The following is a 13,431-nucleotide window of genomic DNA, read 5'->3' on the forward strand; positions in this document are numbered from 1 at the left end:
TGTGATACAGTGAAAAATCCTGTTGGTAACCATAATTGCCTGAAGCAGGGTAGATCTATTGAGGAGGACCATTGGTTTCATTAGAAGTCTAGTCCCAGGTGAATTATGTGCCACAATCCTCAGCAGATGCGTGCTGAGATTTTGTATGTCCATTTCAATGTCATGTCAACCATATTATGGCACATCTTCTGAAGTTTTGTTCCCTGCTCGCTGTTAATTTACCTATCCAGATATCAGAGGCCTCTGAGAAGGTGCCAGTGTCACCTCTTGCTCATTGCAATTCCTTTTGGAGGCCAACAGGTTTTTCAGATGCTGTCTTATCTTAAGATGACTATAGAATTTCCTTGGTGCAGATTTGGAGCACAGGTAGAAACAAAGTTAGCTTCTTGATGCTACGAAAGCAGGAGCTGCAAGACTCCGTTGCTGTCTTTCAAAAATGCTTGTCTGGCTACCATGACACCAGCAGGCCAGACAGGAGCCAGAGTTGCTGTGATAGACATAGTACCAGCAAAATTAGATCATGTGAGAGTGGAGGTTTGAGATCGTCTAAGTCTTCAGAGGGCTGGAGAACAGAGTTCAAAAAGAAGGCGAGGACATTGGCACAACTGTAGATTCAGCACAGGACCTGGGCATCATCTCCTACCCTCCTGAACTGCTGAATTCATGTTTCATTCAGATTTTTGTGTCGGAAAGATCTTTATTTTAAGATGATTCCGAGTCAGTTCCTTTTGGTCTCTCATTCTCTTCTTGGGGCTTATGGCCCTGGCATGGTCTGATTAGGAACCGGGAGATTTTTTAGTTCCCTTTAATTGGATATTGAAGATCTCACTATGTATATACTTTGAAAATCATTCTGGGCGTGAAAAGAGGTAATAAATATTCATTTTACCCTAACCAAGCACTTGGAGTTCATTCAGGTACTTTTACTCTCTTTCACAATCAGAACTAACCTTCACAAGGTAGGTTCATGGCAGTGATAGGTCTCATTTAACAGCTTGTTCAGACATTCTTTCACTGTACCAAAACTGTTTTCACTTGTCTGACTCCTAGGGCAATGTACCTTTCAGAAGCTACCTCATCTTTTTGCATCTACATCTGAAAGGGATCAGAGTCCAACGCAAAGACCTCTCTATGCAACATTTTCATCTTCTGCAGAACTGCTTCCCAGGGCCCTGTCCATTCCATATTGAGCTTTTCTCTAGTGCTGAAGCTTCCAGATGCAGTGTTGTTGTGAAGTGTTTTATGTTGGTATTCACTTTATTGAGGTGCTAGATTTAGTAATATTCGAGATGCTTGCATGATGTCACCCACAATTATATCAGCCATGTAACCAGAGGAGAAAGGAATTTCCTGCTGCTTCAGCCTTGTCTCCTTACTTTCTCATTCATCCACCCTTCCGTCCATCTGCGAAGTCCCTGAAAATGTCCATGACCTCTGAGGCAAGGAGGATCTGAGATAAGTCAGGCTCACACCACCTGCAGGGGTTGCTAGGGCTGGGTTTGGACTTGCGCACGCTTCTCTACCTATTTCAAGGGTGCCCAGAGGTCCGTGCTCTAGCACTGTGCCCTGAACACACACTGTGACTGTGCCCACCAACACATCCTAAGTGACCAGGCACCACCTACAACTATCTATACAGTTTTAAGGCACCATTGCCTTCCCCACCCTTCCTTATGCCATTTCCATGCAGAGCCTTCTGAGCATGAAGACTGAACAAGCCAATTGTAACTTTTCTAAGGATGTTTTAATTATGCTTTTGTTTGTTTTTTTTTCAGTCCTGTAACAATTACTGACCATGTTAAACCAGTTTGTTTGCCTGAAACCAGTCTGATGGTAGAAAGAAATGCAGTATGTTTTCTAACTGCCTGGGGAAAAAGAAGAGGTAAAGCATATTTGGTGCGGTTGGAAGGTTTTCACATACTATCACAAAACATGTGCACTCATGGGACTTGAAAAATGCCTTTTACTTCAGATTTAACTAAGTCAGAGATTACCAGGCAACATACTCTGTCTTTATTTCTCTCAGAGCTTGATTTTTCTCCCTCATTGCTTACACAAACTGAGTTAATTAAACAAGAGAAAAGAGAGAGAAGAATTAGACTTAAGAGTTTACCACCTTTTATCTCTGTCTATTTTGATCTTTCTTCATCTTAGGTATACACTGCATTTCACAAATAAGGCAAATAATGTCCTGCCTTTAATTGTGACCTCCACATATACCATTTTTTAACATTTGAATGATGCTTGCACTTGTCTTCCTGTAGTCTAAACATTACATTCTGCAGGGAACCACATTCATTCCAGACAGGTAAGCTATATGGTCAAGCACTAGCTTTAGGACCTTGCATCTGAGATAAGATGGCATTCTGGAAACTACGGAGTCTTTGAGGCAGAGCTTGTTCAGATCCAGCCGGCTTTAGGGCACACGCAAGGTAAGTTCAAGCTGAAGGTTTCTAATGTCAGGAAACCCCTTACCTGAATTTTGTTCACAGTCTAGCATTAAAAAACTAGTGATGTGGCCTCCTTCTGCCTACCTCTCACTACACTGGTGCCAAGGGTTGAGAACACACTGCTCTCTTTGATCCACTTTCGCTGCAGCAAGAGGCAATTCCTCACCCCCACAGGCTCCAGCAGTGATGCTGGCATCTGCCCTCATTGTCTCCCAGCAGCTTCCACATGCACATGTTGGCCTTGCTGAGCTACAGGAGAGGGATGCTATTCCCACCCACTTTGCCAGACAGCACCTTATTAATACTCCACCTGTAAAACTAAGCGAGTGGATTCCACTCTGTCTGCACATCCACAGGATTTAAAAAAAATAAAAAAAAATTACCAGAACATATCCCTGTCTCTGAATTTCACAATAAAAACATTTCACATAAATTGCAGTACCTTTCCCCCTTTCTTCTGTCATTATTGCTATGAAGTTCATGCTATGAAAATAACACTTAAGAACAATCACTTTACTCTTAGCGTAACTCATCAACATTATCAAGAACGACTTTTCTCCAGCATAGACAGTATTTACTGGCTTTTCTCTCACCTTTTTCCCATTCCTACCTTGCATTTTTTTCTTTTTTGTTCAGTTTACCACAGGGTGGCAGCTTCTTCCTATGTTCTAGTGATCACAGCCACAAAAAATATGCTACTGGCAAGATTTATTCTGGAAGTGCATTAGTTAGGGTGGAAAAATCAACGGACCAGTGTTGCATTTAGATAGTAGGAAAGAGAGTCCTGCCATGTCATGCAACTAGTTCGTGAAAATGGCAGGGGAAGGGGAGCAGAGCCAGAGCCCCATATGTAAATAAACTGTTTTGCAAAAATTCAGCCTTAGCTTCACAAAAATCCTCCTTGTCTGGAAAACACTATATTTAGGCTTGAAAGAGTTCAAATTAATGTAAAGTAAATCGAGGCTAACATTATTCCCCCTGAAACTAGTCATTGCCACTACACCCTAATGAAGCCTACAAACTGACACAATGGCTCAGAATAATAAGCATCTGTTTTTATTCATTTTGTAACACTTTGCAAAGAATAACCTCTGCTTGTTAAGGGTAGGTATGATTCAAGTATAAAAATGGTTTAATATAGACCTTCAAGGAGCTCAGAGCCTGTTGTAGAGCTGGGGATGGATCCCTGTCCTTTCATTACTGGAGCACAGTTCCCAGGCTGCCATTTATAATTGTTATATCTTTTGGTTGTTCATAAAGATGCTGATACAGACAACAGACTAAAACAAGTTGAATTCCCAGTGCTTGAAAATAGAGTATGTAATCGCCCTGAATTTCTGAATGGAAGTGTCAAAAGTAATGAATTTTGTGGTGGATTTACCTCTGGAAACATAGGTAATTGTGAGGTAAGAATAATCTAGCTCTGTGTGTAAGCAGGTCAAATGGCAATTCGTAATTTCAAGGCTCAGAAATAGTTCCAGCATGAATCATTAGAACTGAGATATAGGTAACAGTTTTTTCTTCACTCACACAGTTAACCAGAATAGCAGGGAAATTGCATTGGGTAATTTCACCTTTCTTTCAGGCATATCCTACTCCTAGTAGCTTACTGTTGTGAATACCCCATCCCACCTGAGATAAAACCTGTGATACACCACTTGGACTTCCCTTTGTTCCTCTAGACAGAGGGGAAACTAGTGAGAGTTTCTATTGCAGACTGGAGTTGTACCAAATCTTTGTTGAATACCTTGATTAAATAAAGCTTGAAGTGCTTCCAGGGTTCTAATTGTCACAAGTATATGAAAAGATTTTTCAAATGTTGTTTTCTTAATGGAAGGTATGGAATTGGGAGCTTTTAACTAAAAAGCTGGTAGCTACTTGGTGACGGGGTCAGAAAGCAAATGTTGGTCTGCCTGAGTAGGTGTTCAAGTCTGCCAGTGAAAATGATGTCTTTGAGAGTGTGGACAACGGATTAATTGATAGATGCACAGATCACTGGACATAAGTATTCATCTCCTGCTATGTCTGGATTTTAAGTAACAGCATTATAACAAATTATATTCATTTTGTCCAGGATTGAGTAGGTAGAGGATGTGGAAAATCGAGAACCATCTTTTTTATGTATATAACTGGGCTTCACAGTGATCTGGGGATATTCCCACATCCATGATTGGCTGTTAGATATCTCTTCTTCAGGCCAAAGGAATGGCCTGGGTATTTGGAAACAACTTTTTCTTCCCCCTGTTTTTTTATTCCAGCACATCTCTCTGTCCCTACAGCCCTTGCTTCAGGCATGTTTTGAGACCTTCAGGGTTACCACAGTATTATTCCTGCTAATATTTTACTGTTTGCACATCTAGTGTCTCCATCGCTAAAGGAGTCACTTATTCTCTTTTCTTCTTCCTAGGCTGAAGTTGGAGGACCTCTGGTTTGTCAAGATAAGGGCAGATTTGTCCAATATGGAGTGACCTCTTGGGGACTGGACTGTACTCAGCCATCAAAGCCTGTTTTTGTCCGAATTCCTAGTTTTGTTTCTTGGATCAAAAATGTAATAGCTGCCCACTGACTCTGGATGCAGGCTAGATTTTCTGGAAAGCAGTCCATGAGTCAGAAACAGCATTCCAATTATGGTTTTAAAAATGTAATGATTCATAAGAATCTTAAATAAATATCATTACTGGCTAAGCATTTAAGCTATTGTGAAGCAATAGCCAAGTTGACCAATTATTACTGTCTGTCAGCGCGTTGTGCCTGGGTATGTCAACCGTGTTGCATGTGGCAGTGGCTGTAAGGATTCTGCTTCACCCCTCCTTTTTGAGATGTGTTCTGGCTCATGAAAGTGGCTTCCTCTTTGTTCAAACACCTGCTTTTCTCCTCTGTACAAGGAAGCAGTTGGTCTATCTCTGTGTACAAGTTCTTCCCTGCTTAAGAAACTTTATCCTGAGTCAGGCTTTTCCCTGCACCCATCACTATTCCCCCTTCAGTTGCTGCTTCAGGAACAAGAAAGTAGCAACCAGACCCAACCACTACCTTAGGTGAGAAAAGGCCAAGCTAGACTGTGCCTGCGCTGCCAGGAGCTAAATGAGGGCCTGGTGGGATTGCTTCTTCCTGGGGCTGTGCAATCATCTAACCTTCCCAGATTAAATGTTTGCATGGAAAAAACTACTATCCACTCCAGGAGGCAAAGTGATGAGTTGGATGGCATGTGATATGTTTAACATATTTGTGAGGCACAGAAATTCTGCTGTCACTTGCAACACCATCAGTTCAGCCCTGACATAGAGTTCAGGAATTAAAATAAACTGCTCTTTCAATTTTTTTCCAGAAGAGGCAAGGATGTTCTAGAGGGCTGGACAGATGAAACTGGGTGTCAGAGTGGTGGTGCTTGCCTTACCAGGCTTGGCTTCTTGTGCTCCTGATCTTCTCTATCAATTTGTGGTTTCCATTATGACCCACTCATTAATTTCCTTTGCTCATCATGATACTGTTTGAACAGCTGTTCTTGAACCCAGTCTTTCTTTAGCCCAGTCTTTCTTGAAAGCATTTTTTTCTTGGATTACTTCCAGATCCTGAATATTGTCCTCCTCTCTGAATGCTTGCTCTCCTTCCACCCAGTCTGCCCTTGGTTGTTCATCCCCACAGCAGCCATAGGAACAGGCCATATTTAAAGGACATTTCTCATACTGTTACAGACCCCTGTGCTCTGACACAGGGGAGCTGTAGATGGTGGTGACTCTCTTCCACTTCTTCCTGTGCAATCAGGCTGTTACAGGGGAGCATGTTTCAGGCTACAGCCATTTCTGCATCCTTTTGTTACCATTCACCTCACTTAATCAACCCACTTGGCAGGGTTGGAGAAAAACCTGAAGTATGAACCTGGAAACAGCTCCTTTTGCTCTGTCACCAAAAGGCTGCACTCTCTAGTTGCACAAGTTTTCTGCTCAAGTACAGAACTCGGTGCTTTTCTCTCTAGTTCTTCTGTGGTAATACAGCCCCAGAGACATTTCTTGAGTCATATGCTCAGTAAACTTGGATACTCTCAGAACCTGTTGACCACAGTCCTTCCTGAAGCGTATGAAAGGCTTGCTGCCATCTGGCACTTGCTTTCTATTACCCATCTATTCTTGTAAGTTCTGCCAGTAGTGCTGCTCTTCCCTCAAAAAACATTGGCACAGGTTGTCTGTAATAGCTGGCCTGACCAAATAATTGTTCCTATTTCTCTTAGTGCCTGTCGGCCATTTTTTAGTGCCTGTAGACATTGCCTAATGAAAATTTCAGGTATTTGATACTGTCTTTTGCTAGTAGATGCTGAACTGTGCCTGCTGGAGATCTGCCAACCTAGGCAACAATTGCCTGTAACTCATAGACGGCAGTAGCAGAGGAATGTGCAGCAGTATACTCCTCATGGCGCCCAACAACCCCACACTTTTGTCACTGAAATGCTCCTGTTGTTTCATAAAAAGGCTATTGTTCTTGATTTCAAGGTTTAAGAAGGCCATTGTCTGTGGACACTCTTGTCAGAGTACCTCAGTGTTATCTGGTTAGACATGGGGTGACCATCAGTGTCACTCTCCCCGGACACTAAAAAGTATGACAATTTTCATGTCACTTTGCATCACATTTGGAAACTGGATTTCTCTTCCAGGAACCTGTGTGATTTATTAGCAGTACATCCTATTACTACAGGATGTTTTCAGGGGTGGAATACTCTTTTTGCCCTTCACTTTACAATATTCTCTGAGTCTTCTTTAACTTGGTTATTTGAGCCTTTTCTGGGTGTCATTTTGTAACTTGGTTGAGGGTTTTTTTAGATTTTATGAGAACACAGTCTGGAAATCCTTCACTATTTTCTCCAGCTGAGAAAATGACTGTGGTTTTAGCTGTCCTCTTGCAGAATGGGAATTCTTGATTTACTCTCAGACATCTGTCCTGGTGTCTTTTGGAGTGTCTAAATAATAAATCTATTTTTATATTTACAGTGCAATCATTACTACTAAGACTGTGAAAATACATTTTCAGAGAAGTTATGAACTTGGACGCTGATTCTGATAATTACACCAGCACTTGGTCATCAGATGGCACCCTGCATCCTTGAAATACAAGTATTATCCTCTTTGTTTCATCCAGGCTTCTTGGGTCTGCTTCTGTGCACTGTATGTTCTTACTCTGTCACACCTACAAATGTACCACTGCATTTTTTTTATTTTCCTGTGCCTTAAGCCTCTAGACATCTACAGCACTTCAAACCTTTCTAAGTGCTAGAACTGCATTTTCTACAAGCAGCTATCTTATACCCCACGTTACAGGACTAGTGGACAGTTTGTAACTAGGGAAGGTGTTGCAGACTTTGAAAACAAGTTTGGAAAAAGGAGTGATAAAGATTGCTCGCAGCATCATCTGTTCAAGTTTTCACCCCACTTTCATCTGGCTTCCACCTCATCTGTGATCCATCTTGTATTTATGCACTTTCTTTGGCAAAAATGGCAAAAATAGAACATTATATGCTACAGTCTTTTGGACACATGACATATGTAGGTCCTTTCCAACCCCTATAGTTCTATGATTTATGATATGTAAATGGCATATCTTTCAGAAATTTACTTTGAGTTAAAATATAATAGGATCAAACAATAGAACTGATCAGCAAATCTCACATGATTTCTAAAGCAAATTTCCTGATCTGAGCTCTGGAGTTTACATGAGAGTCATATGTGGGAGCAAACGAACAACCTTTCCAATACTGCCTCCAGCATATGCAAGTTGTGGAATCTAATGGTGTGGTCTGTCTGCATAGGGACATAAAATTATTAAAGAATAAAGCATTTTTATACAACATCTATTAAACTGCAACCACCATAAACACTTATAAACTGCATGTGAACAAAGAACAGCTTATTGTATGTTATACTCACACACACAGACACACACACATGCACACACACACCTGCCAAAATACTAAATCAAATCTGAAGGTGATATTCTCACTTCACTGACTTATTGTTGAAAATCTCATTGACTTAAGTGGCTTGAACTGATCCCATTCCACAGAGCCTTGAATGGAATGTAACACCATCATTTGCTGTTGTGAGGGACCAGCCCTCAGGACCTATAGGTGCTGGAATTGGTGAAATTGAAACCCCATTGTAACCCCTAAACAAAGGCTTGTTTACATCCCAAAAGACCTGCCTGAGAGGATGGAGACTGCACTGATGGTCTGCATATGACCTGAAGCTGCATGTACAGCCACTGAGACAAGGATGGAGGGGCAGAGGGGCAGGTCCTCTCCAGCTGCTCAGGCTTATGACCCAAACACACTTGCTCATCCTTGCGAAACAAGGAAACTAGGTCTATAAAATGGGGCTGCACTGGTGGGCTTGGGGAGCCTCACTGACACCAACCCCATTGGCTGGCCCAACTCTGGATCCAGGACTGGTGACATTCTATTATCTATCTCTCTATAAACTTTTCTTCTCCTACTCTCTCTCTCTCGCTCTCTCTCTCTCACTCTTCCTTCCTATCATCACTAAGTAACACAAGGCCTAAAGATGTTTTTTTCTCAGGTTGTGCAGCTTAAACATATAGGTATTGTACTCTTGTGATCTAATTGTCAGCCTTTATGATCGTGCAGCCTAAGATAATAATTGAAGTATCCATATTCCTTCTATAGCTTTAAGTAAGCCTAATATTCAAATACAGACCTTGAGTGTTATTTCATCTTAATCTGATCAAGGGGTACTGGATGGTCAAGCATTTCCTCAGACTGTGACATTTGAATCACTCTCCCTGGAAGGGCCAGGTCTGAGACAAAGGTGGGATCCAGCCACACGAGGCTCCTCTCGCAGAGGGAGTTTAGAAAGCAAGGGGGTCCGATCTGAATCTCCCTGGGCTGCCCTACTCGTGCCACAACAGCTGCCTTGCCCTTTTAGCATTTTATTTCCTAAGATTAAACTGGTTAGACTGTCCTTCCTTTATGCAAGTTGATGAGTCAAGAACAAGCACAGAAATAAACCTACATGTAAGCAAGAAACACAAACTGCACTGGTAACTTCAATATGTACATTGTGTGGAAAGTGGAGATTGCTTGTCCCTCTTTTCTGAAAATGTCATAGAACCGAGGAGCTATTAACACTGCTATTTCAGTGGCATTTCTAGACAGCTGATTTCACCACCAGTTCTCAGATGCTGGAGCCATCATTAAACAATACACTGCTGCAGGGATCATTGTATATAACTGTGTAAGCGTGTAGAAAAATACCAGAACAACACCTTACAAATAGCAGCTGTTTTCTAGGGTCTTTGGAGACACTTGGGCAACTGTTGGGTAAGTGCAAAATCTCTTGACCATATTACCAAATGTTTTCCACACATTCTTTCCTCTGCTTTTCTAAACAGAAGTGGAGTAGTGATTATGCTTCTTTATTTTGTCTTCAACATTCTGCTGCCAAATAGCGCTCACCCTCATCCAGGGACACCCCAGCAACACCAAACATTATAAATAGAGCAATTAAAGGGTTAAGCTGCTCCATTATTATGTGTGAGAGGAAAGACTGATAAGAGCTCAACAACCCTCCCTCTGCATGGGCTCCAGAACAGCAGTCCCAGCTGAGTCCTGTGATTTAGGGCAGCCTTACCTTAAGGAACTACTTGCCTGCTAAACCTGAAAAAATATATAGCCATGACCTGCCAGGCACCAGTCTTTGACATGCCTCAGACCTGTTATTCAATTTCTTGTAGACTCTTCCAAAAAGAAAACAGAATAAAAAGAAAAACAGACTTACAGCTTGAATTTCAGGCCCTATTATACGTTGCTTCTCCAGTTCTGTTGTGCAGCCCCACATGTAAAGGGTGATGGCACTCACAGGCAGGCGATCACTGTGCAGTATGAGAATAACAAAACCAAGAAAGGATAATCTTATGTACAGGGTGTAATAAATAAAATCCAGTTTGTTAATCAAATCAGGTTTTCTTAAAGGCTTGTAAAAACTTACAATGTTATCTGAATCACAGATATCTGGTGTGCTTTAACACTTCAAAGAGTTAAATTGTGCGATAAGCTGTAAAGGGTCACCCATAGGACACCGATGAAGATGAGGAACCTTCGGCCTCACGACCACCAGGAGGTGAGATAAGACCGACCCCCTAGCAACACGTCACTCAGACACAGAATATACCAGGGATGACACATATACGGGAACCAGAAGAGTATATAATCAGCTACTTTCGGGAAGTGGGTGCGCGCCGCTGGCGGAGCAAAGACTCCCCCGGCCGCCCAGCGCTGTTTTGTTTGCTGCCGCTTGCTTAATAAACTAATTTGATTAATAGGACTGATTCCTGTCAATTATTGGACCTCAATTTATAACAAGGGCACGTGCTCCCACTAACTGAAATGTGGAATTAGGCTACAGCAGATCACCACAGTGGTTTTGCTGAACCATTGCGCCAAGCAGTGTTACTGCAGGGCATTACACACTGGGCCACTCAGGCAGGACTCCAAGCTGCTCACCTTGTCACTCTGCTGAAAGCCATCCTTCAGCTTGACTATGGTTTTTCCAAAACCCTTTGTCTAGGACATGGGGAATGCTTTTGCCCTCCTACCTAACAGTGGCATGATAAAATTGTTCCACTTGTACGAAGAGTTCTAGCACAGTGCATGCTAAATGCCACGACAGATGAACTGGATGCTATTTCTAAGTATTTACAGCTGAATTCACTATTCAGCTGCTTACTTTTAAGGCATGGGAAAGAACTGCATTTTCTCTTAATCTCCTCCGGTAAAGGTTGCTGTCAGATTCTCTAGGGCATTAATGCTCTTCACAGATCTTTTAAAGGCAATTGCAGGGCCTCTCTTTTTCCAGATATATTTTCAGAAACACAGAAACCTTTACATCTTTCTACTATAAAGATGACACTCGGTTTGCTCACTTCGCAGCTGCTCTGCTTCTTAGATGTCTGTCTGACTTCAGTGTGCTGTTTTCCTATATTTGGCAGCAGCCAGAATAAATTCAGATTTCAAAAGCTAAAACTTTCAGTACTGGAAGAGCATTCTCTCTGTGTCTTTTTACTGTCACCACCACTTTACTTTCCTTGGATACATTAGTGTCTATGGCCAGAAATTCCAGAGATGGGCTTATCTACCTGATATTCTGCCCTCTGTGCTCCTTCACGTCTAGAGCAAGGACAGAATTTATTTTTAACTCGGATACCTTTTTCTTTCCTGAACCCCTTCCCACCTTACCTGCAGCAGCTCCTGCCATTAGAAGCCACCCTCATTCTCCCTCTGGGGTCACTGCCCAAAGTGCCCTCTGGCTCTGTGAATCAGGGCTAGGTAATACTCACTTTTGTCACTTGTTATGGTTGATTTTGAAAAGTAAGCATTTCCTAACTACCTATGGATCTACATCATAGCATTACCCTTTGGAGCTCTTAAATGAGCTCCTTTAGCTCATGTTCACCCCAGTCTTGCAGTTGTGCCCTTCCTTACAGCTGCCCTTTGAGACATTCCTGTCCAAGCCACAGAATCTTGCCTTTGGTCCTTTCTCCTCTTAGCAAATAATTGATACTTAAGTGGTTGTTTTCTGACTTTTTTTTTTTTTCTGAAATTTAGGGAGATAATGTTTATTTGAATTTATTCACTAAGGTGTGACCTATGTTTTGACATTGTTTGCAATTTCTTTTCCAGGACGTTTTCCTGAGCTTACAGTAAACCCAATTTCAAGGTTCAACTTCTATTTAAAAAGCCTCCTACTGTTGTTTATATTTTAACCACTGTGCTAACTAATTTACCCTGACTCTGAAATAAGATCTGATAAACTTCTACCTACGGTTGGCCTCACAGTGGTCAAATAAATGAGAACAAACACCACAAGCCCAGAAATGCAAAAAGATTTAGACACTGTGTGGGTCTATGAGGGAAAAGAGGAAAGGCACAAAAGGAGATAGATAAGTCAACAGTTTATAAGAGATCCTTTCAAATATGGTGTCTTGAGAGGTCACGTGTTTGTCACAAGACAGCAATGAGGAGTGCCAGTCTGGCAGATGAAGAATGCTTTTTCTGTTTTGACATTTTCTTATGGAAAGCTTGCAGAATGAGCATTTTTGTAACAGGATCAGTTGTTGACAATATCCCCAAGTACATCTTTCCAGGATCAGATCCATTAAGACAGAAATGAACATTTCTCCAAATCTGCACTGTTGTCTTTGAAAGAAATGGCAATAAAAGTTTTCTTTCTATTCCTTAGAAATAAATGCAACCCACTGAAATGGATGCATTTTAAACAGGTTCAAGGCAACAGAACTGAGAGAACCACACCCAAGTCTAAAAGTGACAACTGCTGTAAATCTGAAGGAGTATATGAGGACCTGTAACATAAGGAGAGCTTGCAAAACAGTACTTGGTACATGATGCATGCAGATAGTCCCAAATTATCCTGGACATACTTCTGATTACCACAATTTTTTTGGCTCCTTTGATTTTGAACTCCTGTAGGAAAATACAATCTCATTAAAACCTCTAAAGCATTGTGTGTGTCAAAGAGTTTTACACACTCAGTTGAAACTCAAGGCTTTTCAAACCTTTCCTGTCAGGAGAAACAGCTGCATGTAATCCACATATGCAGCTTTTTTCTTAGTCTTTATCCACCAGGTGTGTACCATAGCACTGCAACCCAGAGAATACCTCAGTGGAAAGGAGCGATACAAAAAGATGGAGAAGGTGTTAGAAATACTAGAGAGGGCAGGGTTGTGCAGAAAACAAATTTTACATTGGAGTAAGGAAAAAACAGTATCTGATAATATCTGATGTGAAGAAGGCATAGGGATTAGCAAGCAGATGCTGGCTGTGGCTGGTGACAAGATAGTGGTCAGGAGTTCTGGGGGTATGGAGCAGTAGAGAGGCAACTGAGGACCTGGAATGAAAATTTAAATTGGAGTTTAGATTGTAAAAAATGTGGTGCTAAACCAGACTTGAGCAGTTCTCAAAAGG

General features: G+C 41.6%; 1 protein-coding gene across 1 annotated transcript in view; it reads left to right on the plus strand.

The window, feature by feature from the left end:
* Positions 1 to 13,431, plus strand: part of PLG (plasminogen) — a 60,873-nt gene that overhangs the window by 21,773 nt on the left and 25,669 nt on the right. Inside the window, exons 17-19 of the mRNA XM_051615053.1 lie at positions 1,776 to 1,882; positions 3,711 to 3,856; positions 4,858 to 5,013. Of these exons, the coding sequence (XP_051471013.1) occupies positions 1,776 to 1,882; positions 3,711 to 3,856; positions 4,858 to 5,013 (409 nt within the window). The remainder of the gene's footprint in view (positions 1 to 1,775; positions 1,883 to 3,710; positions 3,857 to 4,857; positions 5,014 to 13,431) is intronic.

The sequence above is a fragment of the Apus apus genome, chromosome 3, assembly GCF_020740795.1.
Source record: "Apus apus isolate bApuApu2 chromosome 3, bApuApu2.pri.cur, whole genome shotgun sequence".
In the NCBI taxonomy this organism is placed as follows: domain Eukaryota; kingdom Metazoa; phylum Chordata; class Aves; order Apodiformes; family Apodidae; genus Apus; species Apus apus.